Here is a 20,212-nt window from a genome sequence, read left to right as displayed (position 1 = left end):
AAGGGTTTATGGCAACGAATATAATCTGGAGCTTGTTTGCATATCTGACTTTTTGGGCTGGTAATAATGGCTGATTTGAGCGACTCGCCTCGAGGCCGTTGGACACAAATACTTATGGTAGCTCGTGTCAAGGACGGAGAGCTCAAGCCAATGAGAATCCAGAAGTCAAATTCGCCTTAGTCATGTCATATCTTAGTCATAGTTTCCTTTTTGCTTGCTTTACCTTTAAGCACGAGACACATTGAAGTCATCTTCCTCCTCGGAGTCACAATCAGCAAAGATTCTATAGTGGATGTAGACCAAAACACACAGAAGAAAATCCTCTGGCATATAACCCTCAGGCCTCGGTGTCGGACCCCACTGCAAGAACTTACCTATCCATAAAGAAGTTTAAATTGAGGTAATATTGTTACATAATGAGTGATTTTGAGTTTGACATCATGTTGAGCAATCGATATTCAAAATCGAGGGATTCAAAAGTCGATCACGAATCCTTGTACTTCATTGCCTACACCAACATGAACAAGGCAGTAAATGTTGTCATAAAACCAGACGAGCAACTTTCGAGGTCACTCGATTGTTCGTCTCCTTACACCCCGGAAGCAACTCAGGAGAATGGCCATCATGACCTGGTGGCACCTAAAGGTACAGTAATTTCACCGAGACACCACCTTGGGCCTCTTTTGACAGCAGCATAGCTCTGTTCCAGAAGCTCAGTATACTAGATCGCTTGCTGACGCCGGCCATATTGGTATGCATGGTCGTCGGGGTAATTATCGGCGAGTTTGTACCTGGCGTGCAGCAGGCGTTTGACACCGTCAAGTTCGACAGTGTCTCCGTCCGTAAGCGCATATATTTGACACATTATGAATCCTACTTACAAAATTAAAGCGATTGCAATAGGGCTCATTGTTATGATGTGGCCTATTCTCACCAAGGTCAAATATGAGGCCCTATCGCGAATATTTTTGTCCAGACGTCTGTGGATGCACATGGGAATCAGTATGATTCTGAACTGGATCATTGGCCCCTTTATTATGCTCGGTCTCGCATGGGCCACGCTTCCCGACCTCCCGACGTACAGGACAGGCGTAATCCTCGTCGGGCTCGCTCGTTGCATTGCCATGGTCATGGTATGGAATCAGTTGGCCGGTGGGGATGGCGAATATTGTGCAATTCTCGTGGTTGTAAACTCGGTGCTCCAAATAATACTCTACTCACCCTATGCAGTCTTGTTTGTGAACGTCATTGGACACAGCGACCAGGGTGTTCATCTCGCCTATGGTGCGGTGGCAATTTCAGTTCTAATCGTGAGTTGCTCGAGTATCAGAACGATTATTGCGTTAACAATTCAACAGTACCTTGGAATCCCTCTCCTTGCTGGTATTATCACACGCTTCGCAGTCATTCGATTGAAGTCAAGAGAATTCTTTGACAAGACTTTTGCACCACGTTTTTCCCCTCTTGCTCTCATCGGTCTTCTGTACACCATCATCGTCATGTTTGCGTACCAAGGACATCATATCGTGCAGAATCTCGGTCCTGTTTTCCGGGTATTCGTACCAATGATCCTGTACTTTGTCATCATGTGGACGTCAGCCTTCGCGCTTGTGTTCTTTCTTGCTCGCCGAGAATCTCGTAAAGGCAATGCGGACAATGGTTATTTCGCGTATGAAATGGCAGTGGTGCAGGCTTTCACCGCAGGAAGTAACAACTTCGTGCGTATCTCCAAGTTCCTTCATTTAATGATGTACTAAATTAGTGGATTGCACAGGAGCTTGCGATTGCAGTAGCGATCGCTGTGTATGGAGTGGGGTCAGATCAGGCGCTGGCGGCGACTATCGGGCCGCTTGTAGAGGTTCCTGTGCTTCTCGCACTGACCTGGGTGGCACAATATTTGCGTGTTAGACTACAGTGGGGGTCGCCTTCAGCGGATTGCATGACTGTGAAGGCATAGTTCGCGAAGATATACTCATGCATGAAATTCATGGCCAGAGAATACACTGGAGTAGGGGTCTCTAGGGGTATAGGCGAGGTGGCTGCAGGGTTTGTAGCAGAGCTAGCCGAGGGAGGGTCATTTAGCATTGCTTCCTGCTCGTAGAGTCCAGGGCCGGCCCACTCCAACGCTCAACAGCACGGGGACATACCGCCTTCTAAACCAGCTGTTTAGTAAACGACGACATACGTAGTCATGTTTTTGTAAATATATGCAAGCTACTACTTATATACAGGAGTGGTGAGGGGGATAAGCTGTGGTGAAGCAGGTAGAGCTGGCAGGGATATGTGAGAATAGTGAGGATACTGGAATATCTAAATTTGGTAATATTTCAGGCGTTAGTGCTGGTTTGGGACACCGGAGAATCTCAGAAGCCATTAAGCTTAATCATGTGGGATCTGTAGACTACAAATAAACTTACAAAACCTCCTCATTGCTTACTAGCTATGGTTAAGCATAACCCTGGCATGTACAGGTGGGGCCGAGCGTTAGCTCGGGATGGGACGCAAGCAGGTGGAGCCGCTGGGAGGGCGGGACAACTGCTTACGAATTCGATCATGTCAAATGACTCTTCGAGTAGCAAAAATTGGGACGGTAAAATACAATTGATAGAGCAGACCATAAGACGCATGACTAAATAAAATACTAGGAGTAGAATTACGGTGTGATAAATTCAAAGGGAGTGGTGGGCGGGTACAAAGAAACCTGTTCGAGCGAGTGAGGAGTGTAATGAACGACGAACTCGATGTCGTGGGGGAGAAGAAAAACGAATGGAGGAAGCAAACAGCGCAACCGCTCAGCTGGACGCATGGTGCCGGGATATTCCGGCAGGCTGGCACCTGGACATATCTAAAATTTCCACCCTGCGGCGAGCCCCATCACATTGTCTGGATCAACAGACTTTTTGATATCCTGCAGACGTGCCAGATTCTTCCCGTACATATCTTCTAAGGGTGTGGAAGGAGCTGCACCGTTGGGATACACAACTACATTTCTAACATCCTGCCCTGCGGCGATCGCCAGATTTTCCAGATGATTACAACTAGTAATAACGGCATCGTATACGAGGTCGTCGTGACTCGGATCGGTCCATGCATAGTATAGCTCCAGGAATGAGTAGCCTCGTTCACGCGAATCCGGATACGCAGATGGTATATCGGTGTGGTCGTAGATAGAATCAAGGTAGGGCCTGATGTTGTAAGTCATCGTAGTCACGATACCAGCAAGCTTCTCGCCGTAGAACTAGCCGATCGTGTCAGTAGACGACCTAAATCAGAACATACGATGCTCACGAGGGTCTCGTTGGCAGCGGCATCCAACAAGGACTCCGTCCACTCCTCGATCGCTGTGGAATGAAACACAGCTCTGTTTCGCAGTGAGTATACGCTGAGCATAAAACGGAAAAATTACCTAAGGCCAGATGTGGCATTCAACGGCTCAACTTGGATCAAGGATGAGTAGGACCGGGTAGCAATGTCTTGATCGTAGTGTTTAATCGACAAGAAGTCATCGTAGATACCATCGGGGCACGTGGGTTCACCATAGAACAACATGCACGATATTATAGGCTAGTCAGCAGCACGTTAACCTGCGACCCTACGTAGATTGCCTTTGGAACAGACTTACCACTCCAGAGACATAGTTATATGTGCCATACATCGATGCCTTGGGATCTGCAACGTTCGCAGAGAACTTGGCGATGGCAGCATTTACTTCCTCGGCTTGATCTTGACTGTATGTGATGCGTCCACCCTATTCATCGATCGTCAGTGCTTTACGATGGGCTGTGGTCTGACGTCTCACCCAAACTTGACCTTGAGGATGCGTTTTGAGAGTGACGTGGGTAACAACTCCCTACTAGGGAGTTAGTCTATAATTTCATACGGGGTTCTTCAGATGACCACGCACAAAAGTTATTGAAACCTCCCTTCAGAGCGGCATGAGAATTTGTAACCTCAACAATTCTAGATGACGAAAAACGTACCCGCAAGCCGAAGAACAAATCTGGGTCGCTGGAGCTGGTCACTGTAGTCACCGTGCCATTGGGCAAAACGAGTTCATACGATATCACGTTGTCGATTGCCAACCCATACTGGTTTGTCAGATACGAATATCCTGATCAAATAACAAAATCTTAAATCACGTTCGAATCATTCGGCGACATTCGTACCTCCACCCAGTGTGATGCCGCCGACTCCGACGCCAGTGACTTTCCCCCCTACAGCATTCACACCGTATTCTTCCAGTGTTGAATAGACGTCATCCCATACGTTACCAGTGCCAATGGTTACTGTCTGGGCATCTGAGTCAAACGTGATGTCTGAGAATGAATACATCGCGATCTGAACGCCTGAGGTCGACGAAACATCTGGGTTGGTCGCGTGACCACCACTTTTAATCTATTTGATATCTGTGTAAATAGAACCATAAACTGAAGAAGTCAATGCTCACTGCAAACGGTGTCTTGGTCTCTCCCAATATTTGGAGCTGTGATATAAGATCAACTAATTTGCATGAGGTCTTTATTTCAGCCACACGAACCGCTTTTCCGAGGTCCTCAGTGGTGCCAGGTTCGAAGGAGCAAGCAGAGAGTTGACTACTCGAAGACGCCCAATGATAGTTGTCCTTTAGATAGACCGGTCCTGTCGATGTTTAGCCTTGGTCACCTTTAGTCTTAATAGCACATACCATTGTAATACACTCCGGATTTCGAAGAAATGGAGGCCGCGATCTCCGCACAAGCAGTAGTATCACGGAGCAGATCTGACGAAGAAGCCGCACGTCCCCCAATGCCGCATGCAAGAAGCACGATGGATATACCAGTATAGAGTGTCATCTCGACGGACAGAATGGTTTACCTGGACCATGCTCGACACTTTATATACCTAGGTTGCCCGAGCTTCTACCCGGGCCCCTCTGCACGCTCTATACATGCTTGAATCTGACATGTATTGGCATCCCAGGATGTGTACGTTACAATACGGTTGGGTTCATTGGTGTCACGTCATAAATTTAAAGCAGATTGCGATGTTGAACTTAAAACAGATTCGCCGAGTCGGGTTGATTATCTTTGATCAATATGCTGCTTCGATGCACGGGAGCGTGACGGTAACCAGTAAGTGATGGAGGAGCAGCCTGCTCCTCCATCACTTACTAGCATCGGTGTTTGGACCCGTTGAAAAACTATCGTTTTACGATTCCTGACATTCTCTGTTTGGTATGGTCTCAGGTGAACTAAATTGATTTCTAACACTTAAACTACGCGAAATTTCAGCCGCTTTTGCGAATGAGGAAGCAGTTAATCTCCCGTAGTCAGACCCTACAGAAGGAAGATAGCCGTTCCTAAGGCTAGGAAGCAGCAGCGTCGTAAAGTGTTGGTCGTGCCGCACGCTCTCAGCGTGTGTTGCGCAATGTTACTAGTAGGAGGTTCTATCGCGCACCGTAAGGTTATCACGTAACTATGTTTGGAGCGTTATAGAAGCTCGCACAACCTACTAATAGCCACATGAAGTAGCTCTAAGCAGGGTTCAGGCAAATTTCTGAGGATGAGGTGCACATCCTGGACCAACACATGTGAGATCCAGGTATACAGCATCTATGTTTGGACTCGTCTTGAGACACTTCAGAGCGATACTTTTGGGGTAGTTCAGGGACACCGAGCGCCTAGCGTCGCCTAAGTACCTCTCCACCAATGAGAGCGCCAAATGAGAACGTAAACTAGGCCGCCTCTCAGATGAGCTTCGTGTTTGAGAAGGAGCCTCTGATGTGACACTAACAATTTCTTCTGAATCATTATCTACCGCGGTTCATCACGGTGCGATGAACCGCGGCATTAATTATGCTACTGCTTAGTAATGCTGCCTATCGACGATCACAACCGCGAAGCCACACACAACGCCAGCATCACATGGTTGCGCGGCCGCCGCCCTAGGTTGTATTGCTTATTCGAACTTTATTGTTATCAACGTGGGGTTTGGAGCGGCACTTCATCCCGTCATTATTAAATGTTCATTAAAGCTTCGAACTCTGTCCACCGAGTCGATGCCGCGGAGTTGTAGTCAAAGTCCGTGAACGGAAGCAAATCAAAGTGGAAAAGTAACAGGTCATTTTACCTGATTTTTGCCTCTCTTCTAGCGGGTGAATGTGGGAGCGAGGAGGCATGTAAGTATGTGAGATGCGCACAGAGATTGTACAAATTGAAGGGTGAGTAAGGGGCAAGCCTGCGATATGGGGCGAACGGCGAACGCAAGGTGTCAGGCAAAAAGGTGTAAGCAGCTATGCAAGTGGCGAACTACGCATGAGAGCTTGGACGCAAGCGGCCGAGCGGACATGAGAGAGAGTGCAGCAAGGGTGTCTTCCACCTGGCACATGCAAATGTATCAATTCAGTGAGAATTCAAGGACGGACAGATCAAAGACAAAGCACGATCACCACCTCCAATAGTACTACCCAATCGTGATGCCAAGAGCCAGCCTGTGGCTTCACGAGTGGCGGAAAGCGCATTGATGGAGCTGATGCACAGGCGGACATCTGTTCTTTTCTGTGTGGTAGGTCAACACATCATCAGCTCGTACCACCACGAATACACTCACGATATATTTCGAAAAACCTTACAGACCGCCTCGCATACCTCCTTGCCCTCCCGGGTCTGAGAAGAACCGATAAGCACGCAATCAGAAGCAAAGAAATCGTCGATGCGATCCCATGGGCAAGGAACTCAGAGTTGGGATGCGTCAGACTTGCTGTTGGCCTCGAGGACTCTGCATCGCAAAACCACTGAAATGAACGCTTACGACTTCAGTAGCGCACTCATGCGATTGGTGGAGATGCTGAACATATAACCAAAAATGTGTGCTTACGAACGCAAACTTGAACTAAACCAAAAAGAATATACACACGAGCGTTTTGTGGGTGCTTTCGAACAAAGTCGCATTTGCTGATGTGCAGTCCTGCGAAGATAAAGGGATGCCGATCTTTGATGATGTAGCCGTAATGTGCCAAGTGACGAGATCGACGGATTTAGTCTATCAGCGCACAGTCACGAAACGGCACTGGGAGGAGTCAGCCTTCAGGGCCAGCGAAAGGGGAGAAATCCAAGATTCACTTGTCTGTGGTAAAGCCAGCATCGACACCACTCCTTTTGATCAGAGTATTCACGAATACGAAAATTGGACACCCTTATGGACATAGGTGCTAAAAAAAGACGTTGCGTCCACGAGCCTTGCGAACAGGATCCTCCAATCTCATATATGGGTGGGGTGAAATCCTGCCCAGGCATCGATGGGGGCTTAGTTCAAGCCAGTAATCTGGGTGATATGGCGTTTGAATGCAATCACGGCACAGGCCTGCAAAGTTCATTCTGTGAAGCAGCGGCTCAACACCGAACTGGATGGGCATCAGCACTTCTGCTGGAGTATTATTCCACTTGACTTGAGAGGAGCCTGCGGCGGCACTGGCGCAAGTATATAGATGGGTCAAGGATGGAGATTCACCTCAGGCAAATTGTATGGGAAACCAGACGACTCAGGAAAGGGTTGGCACTGCCCAAATCTCAGATCTAGTGTCGGCAAGGTCCGAGACGCACTACCACGGTCACGCAATCCCTTCCATTACATCGAAGAAGCGACTCGCGAGAGGCTTATGCGGATTTCACATTGATTCCACATGTACACTCTCTGATGGCCGGACAGTGGCATTTAAAGCACCTCTTTCAAAGGACGGTAGGTATTTGCATCATTTACCGCACCGTTGGTGTTCAATAAAACAGCACCATTACATCTCTAGATCTGGGCTCCCTCAGACTCTTGCAATTGTCTGTCTGACCGGAGGCATGTCTCTGAAATCTCGTTGTAATGGTGTAGCTTTCATTTTGATATGAGCTGCATAAAGTCAGCCGAGACGTTGCTTCCACACGAAGCAACGTTTATCTAACGCACCGCACTTTAGGACCTCGGACTTTCGGTCAGTTGATGTCCCTCCTGTCCTAGTGTGCCCGCGCCTGCCAATTCAACACGAGCGTCCTTCCAATATGACCCGTGCCAGCCCGTTCCACTCGTTCTTCCTCCACTTGCATGGTTACTTGCACCCTTTCCCCTGGCACCCTGCATTCGTCGTTCGCCCATAGCGCGGGCTTGCCCCTTGCCCGCCCCTCAATTTGTACAAGCTGTGTGCACCTTCCACATGCTTGCATGCCTTGCAGCCTTCTCGCTCCCACATTCACCCACTAGAAGAGAAGGTTTTCCACTTTGATTCGCTTCGGTTCACAGGCTCGTCACAACTTTGAGTACTACTCGGAACCAACTCGCGGAGTTCAAGGCTGTAGTTTTAATGATGACAGGATGATATGACGCTTCGAACCCCGCTTTAGTAATCAATTAATCATGAATGAGCGATACAACTACGATACAACTTTCGCACAAAGCTTCGGTGCGGCGGTAGTGATGGTTCGATGTCAGTTGTCCGGGCTTCTACTATGACGCTCCAAACATAGTTGCGCGATACGACTGCCGAATGCGCGACACGTTGAACCTTACGGTGCGCGATAAAATCTACGAACATTGCACGACACCGTGTGCGCACGACCATCAAGTGCGCATTAATTATGACATCATCAACTCAGAGAGGTTAGTGCATCCATATCACTCTCATTTGCCAGCTAGGTTGTTGTCAACTTGTTGCTAGATCTTGACGCATTTTCCCACTGGCGGCCGGGAGATCCTTGGTTGTTGGCGCTGGTCACGAAACTACTGCTTCCTCCGTCGCTTGCTGGCTGCCGTCACGCTCCTGTGCATCGAGGCATATCAAAGATAATCAATCTGACTTGGCGAACATTCTTTAAGTTTAACATCGCAATCTACCTTAAAAAAGGTATGTCTTTTTTCTTTCTTTCTTTCTTTCTTTTTTTTTTGAACCTTTGTCTACTGTAAGGTACCAATGAAACCTAAGCACAATGCGCATTATGAGGTACACATCTTGGGATGCCAATACATGTTAGATTCAGGCATGTATAGAGTGTACAGAGTGGTCCGAACAGAAGCCCGGACAACCTAGGTACATAAAGTGTCGGGCATGGTCCAGGTAAACCATTCGGTCTGGATAAAGACCAAGTCAAGAACAGTGTCTCTCTGTGAACATCTCCTTGTTGGTGTCATCATGCGCCTCGCAGTCATTCAATTGAAGTCGAGGGAATTTTTGAAAAGACTTTTTCTCGCTGGTTTTCCCTCTCTCTCTCATCGCTATGGAGTGGGCTCAGACCATATGTTGGCAGCGACTAGTGGGTTACTGGCACTAGTAGAGGTTCCTGGAACGATATTTGCATGTGAGACTTAGGGCGCGAAGATATACCGATTCGTGAATTTGTCAAACCGATGGTGGCCGGGGAATACACTCGTCTGACGGTGCGGGAACATACTTCCTTCTAGAACAGCTATTTTGTAAATGACAACGTGCATTGTCATTTTTTGTAAGTTACAGAAACCCGGACTTCGTGGAATCCTGACTTAACACTTGCATCTACCTCTGCTGCCATTCTGCAAACTCGGCCACGAGGTCAAACGAGCAGTTAACGTCTATGCAAGTGTGATCTTCTCAACTTCCCAAATGCACGTTCCTTACAGTACGGACCTGGCACCGTGTTTTGAAGCTTAGATTAAAACAAACAGGCGAGGTCGCCAGCCATCCAAAAGGGAGTCCACCACGGGTTGTGTGCGTCACGCATTAGCGATTGTCGGAGGAACTTCTTGGCGGGTTGGCATTAGGCTTGCTTTGAGGTTCGATTAGCCCAATTCGTCGTTGGTGTCGGGGTTGGCCTGGTCAGCTTTAGATCGGGATCATCCTAGATCATCTCGTCAGAAGGATAATTGATATTGAGGATAGCACTGCGATGCTGTTCGAGTAAGTATGAATGACTCAGTCTGAGGATGGAAGATCCGGACAAGTACTTACGTATTATGTAATTGGTAGTGGGAATTATCATGTAATTACACACACAAACCTTAACTTCAGCAATGGAAATGGACACCGACGACGAAGACGCCTGCGTTAGTGGGGTTACAAGCACAGGCGCTAAAGCTGTGTAAACACCTGTTTACATCCTGCACCGACACGTGCACCTCCGGCAACCCAAGGCCCCTACGTTCGCGTCTTGCGACATACGTCTTACTATCCAGAATCTAGATGAATATTCGAAGAGCAGAGGTACGCTTGGTTCCCAGTCTTGATTCTACGCATGCTGAGTCTGGTGTTCAACGCTGTTCTTATGACCAAACGTGTGGCGCTCAGCCGAAGGATCTCACCAAGATACAGCAATGCAACTTGCACAACCTCCCTGAGAACTACCACATGAGATTCTGTAGGTCTCCTTTAGTTTCGTGAAAATGCTATCCCCATCTGGACTTGTAGGGGCCTATTCCTTCATAACATGGCCAGAAGTTTCGTTTCTCGCAGAGGACAGCAGTGGGCGCGTAGTGGGATATGTGCTCTCTTCAATGTGGGTCAAAGTCGTACATATGTTGTTGATGACTAAATACACAATCCTACAGAGAGCCAGATGAGAAATACCCTTGGTTGCAAGTCGGTCATGTGAACTCTCTATCCGTACTCCGAACATACCGTAGGCTAGGTATCGCGAAGCGATTAATGCTTATGTCAAGTCGGTTTACTCGCGCCATCTGATTTGGCGCCAAAATTAATCCGAACTATCTCCAGAAAAGGCCATGATTGAATCATACAACATAGAGTACATTCAGCTCCATGTACGCAAATCCAATCGACCTGCCTTCACTCTGTACAGCGAGAAGCTTGGCTTCAAAATCCACAGGAAAGAGGTCGGATACTGTAAGTTGTAAAGTTGAGTCTTCCAGCTATCATTGACTACTCAACCAGATAACGACGGCGAAGACGCATACTCAATGAGGATCGCCCTGAAACCACGGAGCTTGTACGTGTACATATTTTTGCACCTCAGAACGTACTAACCTAGAATAGCACCCATCGACTTGGTCGCACTGTTCACAGATTTATATATGCTCGGCAAAGGGCAGTTGCAAACTGGACTTTGAGATGCTCAAAACGAGTGAGCCAAATAAAGTGAAGATACCAAATCGCTTGCCAGTATTGTCTTGTTCTTACTTCATGCTGTCCCATATGGAGGACACGCCTTTGTATACTATCCTGTCCGTATATCCACTTTAATCATATTTCAGATCAAGCAACATTTTGACATGACATTACGTCTATGGTTGGTATCTCAGCCCATTTCATTTTCCACCTACAATTTCCACCCTCCAGCGAGCTCCATCACGTTATCTGGATCAACAGCCTTCTCGATATCCTGCAGACGCGCCAGATTCTCTCCAGTAGATATCCTCTAAGGATGTAGAAGGAGATGCTTCATTGCCATACACGACCACATTGCCAACGTCCTGCCCTGCGGCGATCGCTACCTGCTCCACATAGTTGGAACTGGCAATAACGGTATCATATACGAAGGTCGTCCGTTAATCGGATTCGTCCATGCGTAGTATAGCTCCTAGGAATGAGTAGCCTCGTTCACGAGAATCCGGATGCGCAGATGGTGTATCAGGTGTGGTCGTAGATAGAATCAACGTAAGGGTTCACAACAGCAAGAGACTATACTCACGCTGGCATCTGTCAGCTTAGCGCCGTATAATTAACCGCTCGCATTACTTAGTAAACAACATAAATTTAAACATACGATGCTCACAAGTGTCTCTTCGGCAATGTCGTTTAACAAGGACTCGGTCCATTCCTCGATCGCTATGGAATTGAACACGGCTCTGTTTCGCAGTGAGTAGAAGCCGGACATAAAGCCCGAAAGCCAGACGTATCGTTCATCGGGAGAGCTCGGATAAAGGACACGTAGGATCGGGTAGAAATATCTTCCTCGATGTGTGGAATCGCCAAAAAGTCATCGAAGATACCATCCGGGTAAGTAGGCGCATCATAGAACGCATTCGACTGTGAAAACTACGCAGCGGCGCACGTTAACCTGTGACCCTGCGTAGATTGACTTTATAATAGACTTACCGATCCTAAGACATAGTCATATGTGCTGTATATCGCTGCCTTGGTATCTGTAACGTTCGCCGGGAACTTGGCGATGGCTGCGTTTGCTGCGCTGAGTCGATCTGCACTGTATACGATACGTCCACCCTGTTGATAGCTGTCACGGTGCTGTACGATACGCTGTGGTCTGATGTCTCACCCAAACTTATTGAGGATACGTTTTGAGAGTGACATGGATAATAATTCCCTGCGGGGAGGGAAGGTGTCAGTCCAGTATTTCACGCGGTACTGCTGTAGAGAACCACGCACAAAGTTATTGAAACCTCCCTTCACAGCGGCATGAGAATTCAAACCTCGACAATCTAGATAACGAACAACTTACCCGCAAGCCGAAGAACAAATCTGGGTCTCTGGAGCTGGTCACTGTAGTCACCGTGCCATTGGGCAAAACGAGTTCGTACGATATCACGTTGTCGATTGCCAGCCCATACTGGTTTGTCAGATACGAATATCCTGATTAAATAACAAAATCTTAATTCGCGTTCGAATCATTCGGCGACGTTCGTACCTCCACCAAGTATGATGCCGCCAACTCCGACGCCAGTGACTTTCCCCCCTACAGCATTCACACCGTATTCTTCCAGCATTGAATAGACGTCATCCCATACGTTACCAGTGCCAATGGTTGCTGTCTGGGTATCTGAGTCAAATGTGATGTCTGAAAATGAATACATCGCGATCTGAACGCCTGGGGTTGACGAAACATTTGGGTTGGTCGCGTGACCACCGCTTTTAATCTATTTGATATCTGTGTAAATAGAACCACAAACTGAAGAAGTCAATGCTCACTGCAAACGGTGTCTTGGTCTCTCCCAATATTTGGAGCTATGGCAAGAGATTGATTTGGCAGGAGGTCTTTATTTCGGTAACACGAACCACTTTGCCGAGGTCCTCAGTGGTGCCAGGTTCGAAGGAGCAAGCAGAGAGTTGACTACTCGAAGATGCCCAATGATAATTGTCCTTTAGATAGACCAGTGATCCTGTCAATGTTTAGCCGCATTCACACTTTGTCTTAGTAGTAGTACATATCGTCGTAATAAACTGTGGATTTCGAAGAGATGGAGGCCGCGATCGCCGCACAAGCAGTAATGTCACCGAGCAGAGCTGAAGAAGCCATAAACCCCCCAATGCCTGCAAAAAGCACGATGGATATACTAGCAGAGAGTGTCATCTTGACGGGCAGAATGGGTCACACAAGTTTACCTGGACCTGTTCGACACTTTATGTAGTAACGTTGTCCGGGCTTCTACTCAGGCTACTCTGCACGCTCTATAACTGAATCTAACAACATTGTGTCATCCTGTAATGTGACAAACCTGGCCTCAGGCCCTGATCTGGGCCTACAGTATGGGCCTAAGAACTCTGAAGCCAAGCCCAACCGCGATACGCACGCGAAAGGCTCAAGGTATCGGGTAATATCCGCACAATTTCCAGAATTCGTATGAAGAACTGACGGAGAAGAACCTGAGACCTCTTGTTCAAGTGGGCCTAGACCCTCTGGGAGTGGGTCATCCGATGCAGCAGATCTCACTCTATCAGGTTTGCGTATTCGTTTGTTGGGTAGGTAAGATTCAGGACGTTTGAGCAGGGGAAGGGCTTTGTCGAGGGGATGAATGCGGGGCACACATATCGAAGTCAATGACATCTTACTCAATACAAGGGCCAGTTTTCGCGTGCTCTGTGAGTAATTATGATGGGAAAAGGGGGGCGGAGATGTGCCAGTGAATGCTGGCAGTTGACTTATGATAATCTGTATCATAGTAAGTGACACAATGCTCTGAATGCAGTAGTACTCGGCAGCTTTGATGGCCTGCAACCACGGGAAAGCTGCGTCAGCGACATCCTGACCCTCGGCCCTCATCCATGGCTGGTTGGCGGAGATGGATTGCATCATCGTGAACAGCTTGTTGCATGATTCCGTGACCGTCCGAATTGGAGCAGGTCCATGCAAAATAGATTAGATGTTCGCACCAGACACCAAGGAGAAAAAGTAGGGTGGCAGAAATGAAAAGGAAACGCGGTGGAAATGTAATACAATAATGTATGTGTAGTTGCAATTGAGACATCAGGGTGGCTCTAGTGAAATGGACAAATGAAGATGATGTAAATCACTGCAGGATTACGTTATGCAGGCGCCTCGAAACCAATTCGATTGGCTGCTATTGAATTTCGAGGCCCTTGTACTGAAAATCAAAAGGGCAAGCTGTTGAGGCCTGCAACGGTCTACTAGTCTCGCCAAGCCAGACCTTGAAATAAGGAAGACAGTCGTTCCTTCTTCTGCAAGGCAACGGTCACCGTCACCCTGTTGTCTCAATTACGCATGTATTATATTTCCACCGCATTTCCTTTTCGTCTCTGCCACCCTACCTTTTCTCTTTTGCTCGCGGTGGGAGTGCTTGATGGGTAGGCTAGTGTAGTGGTGCTGTGGTGTTATGGCCAAATATTCGACGGTACGAATAATTCGACATAATAAGAGATGAGCCATGCACTGGCCAGAGTGAGCCAGTGACTGTCCCCAGAACAAGACGAGTAACGAGGTTCAGTTATTAATGGAACAACATGTACAGTATTCACATAATTGCGCGTTCTTTTATTTAAGTTATCTCATCTTTCATGAATTGCACTGCCGGCGGGAATGGTGACCAAGTTTTGTCCTACATAGAGCATGTTCTTACTGGACATAAATGAGACAAAAAGAAAAAAAACAGCGGCACGAAAGTCAGTTTTGGGATGAAGGACGCCATTTCGGCTTTGATAGTTCGCTAATAAGATACAGGATCGTACATCCCAGCCGCTTAACCGGCAATCACTGTGAACTCAGTCTCCCCTAGCCAGACCCAATAGAATGAAGATAGTCGTTCCTTCTAAGAAGGCTGCGAACTAGAGCGAACGTACCGGTACGCCTGAGGAAGACAAAGAGCATATTGATATGATCGACCTCACCAAGCATGTCATCACGCAGTCAACCTGCCATGCTAATTAGGCACCCAAGGATACCATGGAAGACGGTCCTGAGGATTAGTACGCTCGAGCAAGGTTTTCGTTCTCTGTTAGAGAGTCCAGGCAAGAGAGTTCACTCAATCAAGTTATCGACTCCATGTATCTCATTGCCAGGTGTTGCTTCCAGAATTTGAGGGTGAATATGATGCTGCTAGCACAGGAGAATTCGCTATGAAAGTTGAAAAATTGGAAGGAGGTCAGCAATAGCATGCCGATCGGGTAGGTGCATTGTCCGTTTTACCGGCCAACCTCATAATATAGAAAGACTATCTTCATTCTATTTGGTCTGCCTAAGGGAGACTAGGCAAACCTGGTGATGAGAGGGTGACAGATGGATGGCGTTGCACATTAGTATCGTGAACAGCTTGTTGCATGTCCCTTTATGTCTGAAGGGCGTCTTGACGTCCGACTCCCCATCGGTTGCTTCATGAACACTACTGTACAGCCACTCGACCACGCGTGACTGATGTACAGCATCTGAGTCTGCACAGCATGCTCTAGCGCTCGGTCGTTCAGTCTTTACTTAGTTTGTTTTCTTATACTCTCGGGTACTACTATGTAGCCTGGGGCTGCCAGTGGGACATGAGATACACATGCAGCTGGCAGCCTGACATATAATCAGAGGCAATTTATTAGAAACAAGATACCGGTTAAGTAGCTATGGAGGCGTACCAGCTGAAGCCTTAGAACTTGAAACCCCCTGCCAAGCCCATGACATTGGTCGGGTCTACCGCGGTTTTGATGGCCTGTAGCCGTGGCACGTTCTCCCCATAAATATTGCTCAGTAGTGTGTCAAAGATGGCATAATTGCCATATGAAGCTGCGTCGGCGATATCCTGGCCCTCAGTGATAGCCAATTGGCGAAGATGGGCTGCACTATCGCGAACAGCTTGTTGCATGATTCCGTCTGAAGTGAGAGAGGTCCATGCAAAATAGATGTCCAATAGAAGGAGTCCTCGATCGCGAGAAGGCGGGTATGCTGATGGAGTGGTACTGTGGCTATATATCGACGGGATGAACGGTTCGACATCATAGGCGATGAGCTATGCACTGGAGTAAGCGAGTGACTGTCCCCAGAACTAGAGAAGTAGTGAGGATCAGCGTAGCAGTATTGATGTTTGAACGCATGGTTTACCACTGACTCATTCACAATGGCTTCGAGTAATGAAACAGGTTAATCGGGGACGGATAGTGTTGAAGATGGCCCTGATCCGTCTCAGTAATAAAGATAATTAAACATGACTAGGGCCTCACCGTGAGCCTGAGGCAGTATTAGAAAGAGAGGATTGCACTAAAGAGAGAAACGACCGTGTGGAAACACTCTTGAACAGGTGAGGGATGGCCAAAAATTCCCCCAGGCGGCGAGGGTCCATCATAGAAAATAAAATTTAAGACTCCGGCTATAGTCACAATTATTTGGATGTATGGTAAAGAAAACAGCGAACACATTGACATACCACGCCTAAAATGTGATTATAAGTTGTGATGATTTGTGCCTTGGGATCTGTGATATTTGCGGCGAAGTTTGCTGCGACTTGACTGACAAGGTCCGACACCTTTGCAGAATATATGATAATCCCACCCTACACAATCAGACAGTCAGCATAATTTCAAAACAACGTACAATTCTCCTACCCAAACTTGCGATTGAGAGAAGGTCTTTAGCGTGAATCTAGTAACTATGCCCTGGTGGCAGTGAGCATAGAACCACGTAGTTTTGGTGCGCTCCCCTACAATATTATTGAAATCACTCTAAACATATAGGTCAGAAAGTCCTTCAGCTATCTGTCATCAATTAGATTACCCTCAAATTCTGGGTCAGAAGCTGCGGTAACATTCAAAACAGTATCGTTTGGAATCGCTAACTCAAAGGACTGCATGGTGTCAATCGTCAATCCGTACTGATTGGAGAGCCATGAATATCCTAGGGATCTTGGCACACACCATATCGAAAAGAATGGTCAGTCTAACCTCCACCGAGAGTGAAACAGGCAACGCCGACACCCGGTACTCGAATACCAACAACGTTAACCCCGTATGGCTCCAAGGCAGCGTACACGTCGTCCCAGACTAGACCTGCACCGATGGCAGTTTATGACGGTGCATCGTATGTAATATCGGAAAAGCGAGACATAGTAATTTGCACGCCCGTCGTCGATGAGAAACCAGGGTTGGACGCATGTCCACCACCCTTCGCCTGTGTAAATGCAATGAAAACGATAGAGAAAGATGTATTATGCGTCAAAATTACCGCAAAAGGAGTCCTAGTCTTGCCTAAGATTTGGAGCGTGCAAAAGCAGACTTCAAAACAGAGTAGTAAGCTCGTTACTTACCGCTATGCCAACATCTAAAAACGTTCCTGGCTCAAATGAACATTTAGCGATCTGCGAGCTTGATGATTGATGTCTTTGATATAATCATCCGAATCTGCAGAGATCAATCGGTGCAGATACGCACAACTCGAATGACGAATACTCGCTCACCCTTGTCATACACCACTGACGCTGAGGATAGAGATGCGGCAATTTCTTTGCATGTCTCAGTCAAAGACATACTGCCAGACAAGCTATCTGAACTGGGCAACGACGCAAATCACGCAGCAGTCGACAAGAGTATAAGGAATCTGACCAGGAGGCGCCATATTTCACACTTGTTGGCCAGTGGAACGTCTATGGTTTTAAAGGTGAAGAGTATTTCCAGCACCTTGCTGCTAGTACAATTCTGTCGAACGAGACAATGTTGGATGATAGTTCATGCCGAGCCGCTCAGGGATAGGTTTGGGTTTGATTATGACCGCAAGAGGATGTTGATACGGTGCTAGTGATTTGGCCCATACACAACTTGGCTTCCTGTCTCCGTTCTCTATCGTTCTAAAGGTGCCATTGGACACTCGTGCTTCATAGTAAATGAAGCCAATTGGAGGAATTAAATCGGTCGTCATTCTAAGACTCTTGGAGAGATAATAAACGCCACGACCATACTGAAAGCTGTCATTGAGGCTCAGCTATCAATGCCACCGCTCATTGATGCCGGCCTACTAGTCTCGATCTTGAGCTTGAGCACGTTGATAAGTACAGTAGAAACATTGGAAATAATATGCACAACATACGTGGGCCGTTGCAGAAGCTTTCACCGGCTGGGTGGTGGCTTGGCCATACCCTCTGATGAACTCCTTGGGCCTTGGCAGGTGGGCTGATGTTGGATAGACGCCAGCAAGTACTTGAACGAACCTAAACTAGTCCGAGTCTTACGTAGTTACGTAGTATCCGTACGCAATGTCACGTATCTGTCACACCGGTTTCGAAGACCACTGCCAAGAGGCGGTTCAACTTCCATCAACGTAGCGCCTAGCCAGAAATGCTATCTGCGTCGGAGTGGGATGATCATCATGGGAATGATCCGCGATTTGATTGATCACCGTAATCGACCGCTGACCACTGATGATGAGAATTTCTTCGAGCGCGGTTAATATCCTTGTATTCTTGTCAAGCGCTGACGCTGACAAAGAGAGAGCGCAGATGTTATTTTTTGCTGTGATTCAAATCACATCTTGCTCAGAGCCTCGATCATCCCCACCAGCTGCCCGACCAGGACGGGACGCTAGTAAGTAGATCTCTAGCCTTCAGTGGAAAGGCCATTGACTGAGTCATGATTTGTAAACAGCCTTCAAAAGTACCACTTGCCAGACAAAGGTCTCGCAGCTTCCGTAGTCTTCTGGCAAGCGCGGGCCTGTTAAGCTGTGTCGTTCTCTTGTACGACGTCCATAGTCTGTGCATCCTGAAGCAGTGGTCTCCCGAAGACAGTCATAACATAGGTAAGCAGGCTGTGCTTATGGCACCGGGCCCGAGTTGACTATTACCATCGAATAAATAGCAGAGGTCTCCCAATATCTTTTGCTCTCAACATCAACATTGCAACAATGTCTGGGCCGTTCATGTACACCCCAGCGACCTACGAGCTTCCTCCATATTATACCCACCCACACACACCCCAGCGATCACCTTTCATTCCCCCCTCTAATTTATTCCCATCTTCCCCCTATACTCCTCCTTCACCTTTCGTCGACCTTCCTGGAACTCCACATAGGTGCTTACTTTCCCGATGGATACCGTCGCCCTCGTCGTCCGTCTTGGCATGGAGGGATGGCCACAGCTCCTCCCAGTCCCTCCTTTCTGGGGGTTCCATTACCATCAATTCATAACCGACGACATTCGTTTGGCCACGGCAATCGCGCTCCTTGGCCATACCCGACGTCGTCGCAAAACTTCCAGATTCACCCGCTTCTCAACGGAGAAGCTTATGTGTCCGAGTTCTACTTCGACATCGCTAATCCAGCTTTCGCGCCATTGCGCAGAGTTGGCCCAAACCAGACGGCCATGATTTCTGTAGAGGAGCTAAGGGAACCCGCTACGTTCCCAACCATCACTAGCATGCGTATCACGCATGATGCCATTCCTCAATGGCCTATTCGACTTGCAAGCTCGTTCATGGCGAGTACGATATGTCGGGCGCTCTTCCTATAACGGTTGGCGATGTTTTGTGGATGATCCATTCTTCCCTGCACCGCCAAGTCTCTCACTCTGACTGGGCTCAGCTAAGCCAGAGTGAGGAAAACGCAATTGCACGGGCATATACCCGCAGATACAGGAGCATTCCTTCCTCTGCTCAGCTCGAAGCAAGTCAAGGAGTCAAACGTGTTGACTATTTGACGGACAGACACGTCTTCAGGGGACTTGTCAGAGCTGCGGACGAAGATGGTTTCTACCACTGGAAGTTGTTGACGTGACGTGAACGTTCTTTGTTCTCTATTGATTTGGTTCCCGCGCTGTAATTTATATTGCTGTGTTGTAACTATCCCACAAATATCGGCGTCTAACCTTTCTACGAACAAACAGAATACTTACATTGTTTACCCGCTCCAAAGATGTATGTACTATCATTGGTATTCCACAATCGAGCTTTGCTTCATTGCGGGAAGATGAAAACACGAATTGCCTGAGAATTTCTATTGTGAAGCTTTCAAAGATAATTTGATCAGTCGACAACAAGTACATACGGGGCCGGCATATGGCCAAATTAAACTCAGCAAGGCGCAATATCTGTGGCATAGGCACAAGGTTGGGTGCAGTA

The 20,212-nt window shown here is 47.6% G+C and overlaps 6 protein-coding genes across 6 annotated transcripts; 3 read left to right on the top strand and 3 right to left on the bottom strand.

The window, feature by feature from the left end:
• Positions 1-235: 235 nt before the first annotated feature.
• Positions 236-2,227, top strand: EDB91DRAFT_1198188 (sodium bile acid symporter family-domain-containing protein). Its single transcript, XM_041320614.1, has 6 exons — positions 236-400; positions 449-645; positions 699-842; positions 892-1,310; positions 1,359-1,718; positions 1,775-2,227. Exons 2-6 carry the CDS (start codon positions 519-521, stop codon positions 1,955-1,957), a joined length of 1,233 nt encoding a protein of 410 aa, XP_041180786.1. The 5' UTR covers positions 236-400; positions 449-518; the 3' UTR covers positions 1,958-2,227.
• A 335-nt stretch (positions 2,228-2,562) lies between these two features.
• EDB91DRAFT_1344960 (FAD-binding domain-containing protein) lies at positions 2,563-4,870 on the bottom strand. The gene is made up of 11 exons (XM_041325829.1): positions 4,685-4,870; positions 4,538-4,638; positions 4,448-4,483; positions 4,167-4,395; positions 3,981-4,111; positions 3,906-3,923; positions 3,800-3,850; positions 3,623-3,748; positions 3,407-3,564; positions 3,289-3,361; positions 2,563-3,238 (listed from the first exon to the last, which is right to left on the bottom strand). Exons 1-11 carry the CDS (start codon positions 4,830-4,832, stop codon positions 2,846-2,848), a joined length of 1,464 nt encoding a protein of 487 aa, XP_041180785.1. The 5' UTR covers positions 4,833-4,870; the 3' UTR covers positions 2,563-2,845.
• Positions 4,871-10,002: 5,132 nt separating this feature from the next.
• EDB91DRAFT_1114132 (putative N-terminal acetyltransferase complex subunit ARD1) lies at positions 10,003-11,288 on the top strand. The gene is made up of 7 exons (XM_041317885.1): positions 10,003-10,192; positions 10,277-10,346; positions 10,397-10,484; positions 10,537-10,646; positions 10,703-10,831; positions 10,880-10,934; positions 10,982-11,288. The coding sequence occupies exons 1-7, from the start codon at positions 10,172-10,174 to the stop codon at positions 11,085-11,087; spliced, it is 579 nt and encodes a 192-aa protein (XP_041180784.1). The 5' UTR covers positions 10,003-10,171; the 3' UTR covers positions 11,088-11,288.
• On the bottom strand, positions 11,265-14,261 carry EDB91DRAFT_1315197 (uncharacterized protein; the record flags this gene model as incomplete). Its single annotated transcript, XM_041325158.1, has 10 exons — positions 13,547-14,261; positions 12,959-13,062; positions 12,872-12,907; positions 12,591-12,819; positions 12,405-12,535; positions 12,222-12,349; positions 12,044-12,149; positions 11,841-11,983; positions 11,712-11,793; positions 11,265-11,363 (listed from the first exon to the last, which is right to left on the bottom strand). The coding sequence occupies exons 1-10, from the start codon at positions 13,974-13,976 to the stop codon at positions 11,265-11,267; spliced, it is 1,488 nt and encodes a 495-aa protein (XP_041180783.1). The 5' UTR covers positions 13,977-14,261.
• Positions 14,262-15,765: 1,504 nt separating this feature from the next.
• On the bottom strand, positions 15,766-17,635 carry EDB91DRAFT_1235743 (FAD dependent oxidoreductase; the record flags this gene model as incomplete). Its single annotated transcript, XM_041321361.1, has 11 exons — positions 15,766-16,125; positions 16,412-16,482; positions 16,536-16,665; positions 16,718-16,768; positions 16,794-16,807; positions 16,887-17,006; positions 17,054-17,158; positions 17,249-17,279; positions 17,334-17,383; positions 17,412-17,488; positions 17,586-17,635. 11 exons carry the CDS (start codon positions 17,633-17,635, stop codon positions 15,766-15,768), a joined length of 1,059 nt encoding a protein of 352 aa, XP_041180782.1.
• A 1,366-nt stretch (positions 17,636-19,001) lies between these two features.
• EDB91DRAFT_1235742 (uncharacterized protein) lies at positions 19,002-19,868 on the top strand (the record flags this gene model as incomplete). Its single annotated transcript, XM_041321360.1, has 3 exons — positions 19,002-19,168; positions 19,245-19,576; positions 19,654-19,868. 3 exons carry the CDS (start codon positions 19,002-19,004, stop codon positions 19,866-19,868), a joined length of 714 nt encoding a protein of 237 aa, XP_041180781.1.
• Positions 19,869-20,212: the final 344 nt, after the last annotated feature.

The sequence above is a fragment of the Suillus paluster genome (assembly GCF_016628075.1).
Source record: "Suillus paluster strain FC165 chromosome Unknown EDB91scaffold_9, whole genome shotgun sequence".
NCBI lineage: Eukaryota > Fungi > Basidiomycota > Agaricomycetes > Boletales > Suillaceae > Suillus > Suillus paluster.
Note: the sequence above shows the minus strand (reverse complement) of the source record. Positions and strands in the feature narration are given on the sequence as shown.

Coding starts and splice junctions, on each gene's coding strand:
- EDB91DRAFT_1198188 (XM_041320614.1), top strand. CDS start 519: ATGAACAAGGCAGTAAATGTTGTCATAAAACCAGACGAGCAACTTTCG. Junction 843..891: donor GTTCGACAGTGTCTCCGTCC/GTAAGCGCATAT, acceptor ACAAAATTAAAG/CGATTGCAATAGGGCTCATT. Junction 1,719..1,774: donor CCGCAGGAAGTAACAACTTC/GTGCGTATCTCC, acceptor TGGATTGCACAG/GAGCTTGCGATTGCAGTAGC.
- EDB91DRAFT_1344960 (XM_041325829.1), bottom strand. CDS start 4,832: ATGACACTCTATACTGGTATATCCATCGTGCTTCTTGCATGCGGCATT. Junction 4,484..4,537: donor CTGAGGACCTCGGAAAAGCG/GTTCGTGTGGCT, acceptor CTTATATCACAG/CTCCAAATATTGGGAGAGAC. Junction 3,362..3,406: donor AATGCCACATCTGGCCTTAG/GTAATTTTTCCG, acceptor ACTGCGAAACAG/AGCTGTGTTTCATTCCACAG.
- EDB91DRAFT_1114132 (XM_041317885.1), top strand. CDS start 10,172: ATGAATATTCGAAGAGCAGAG. Junction 10,832..10,879: donor CAGGAAAGAGGTCGGATACT/GTAAGTTGTAAA, acceptor CTACTCAACCAG/ATAACGACGGCGAAGACGCA. Junction 10,935..10,981: donor GCCCTGAAACCACGGAGCTT/GTACGTGTACAT, acceptor AACCTAGAATAG/CACCCATCGACTTGGTCGCA.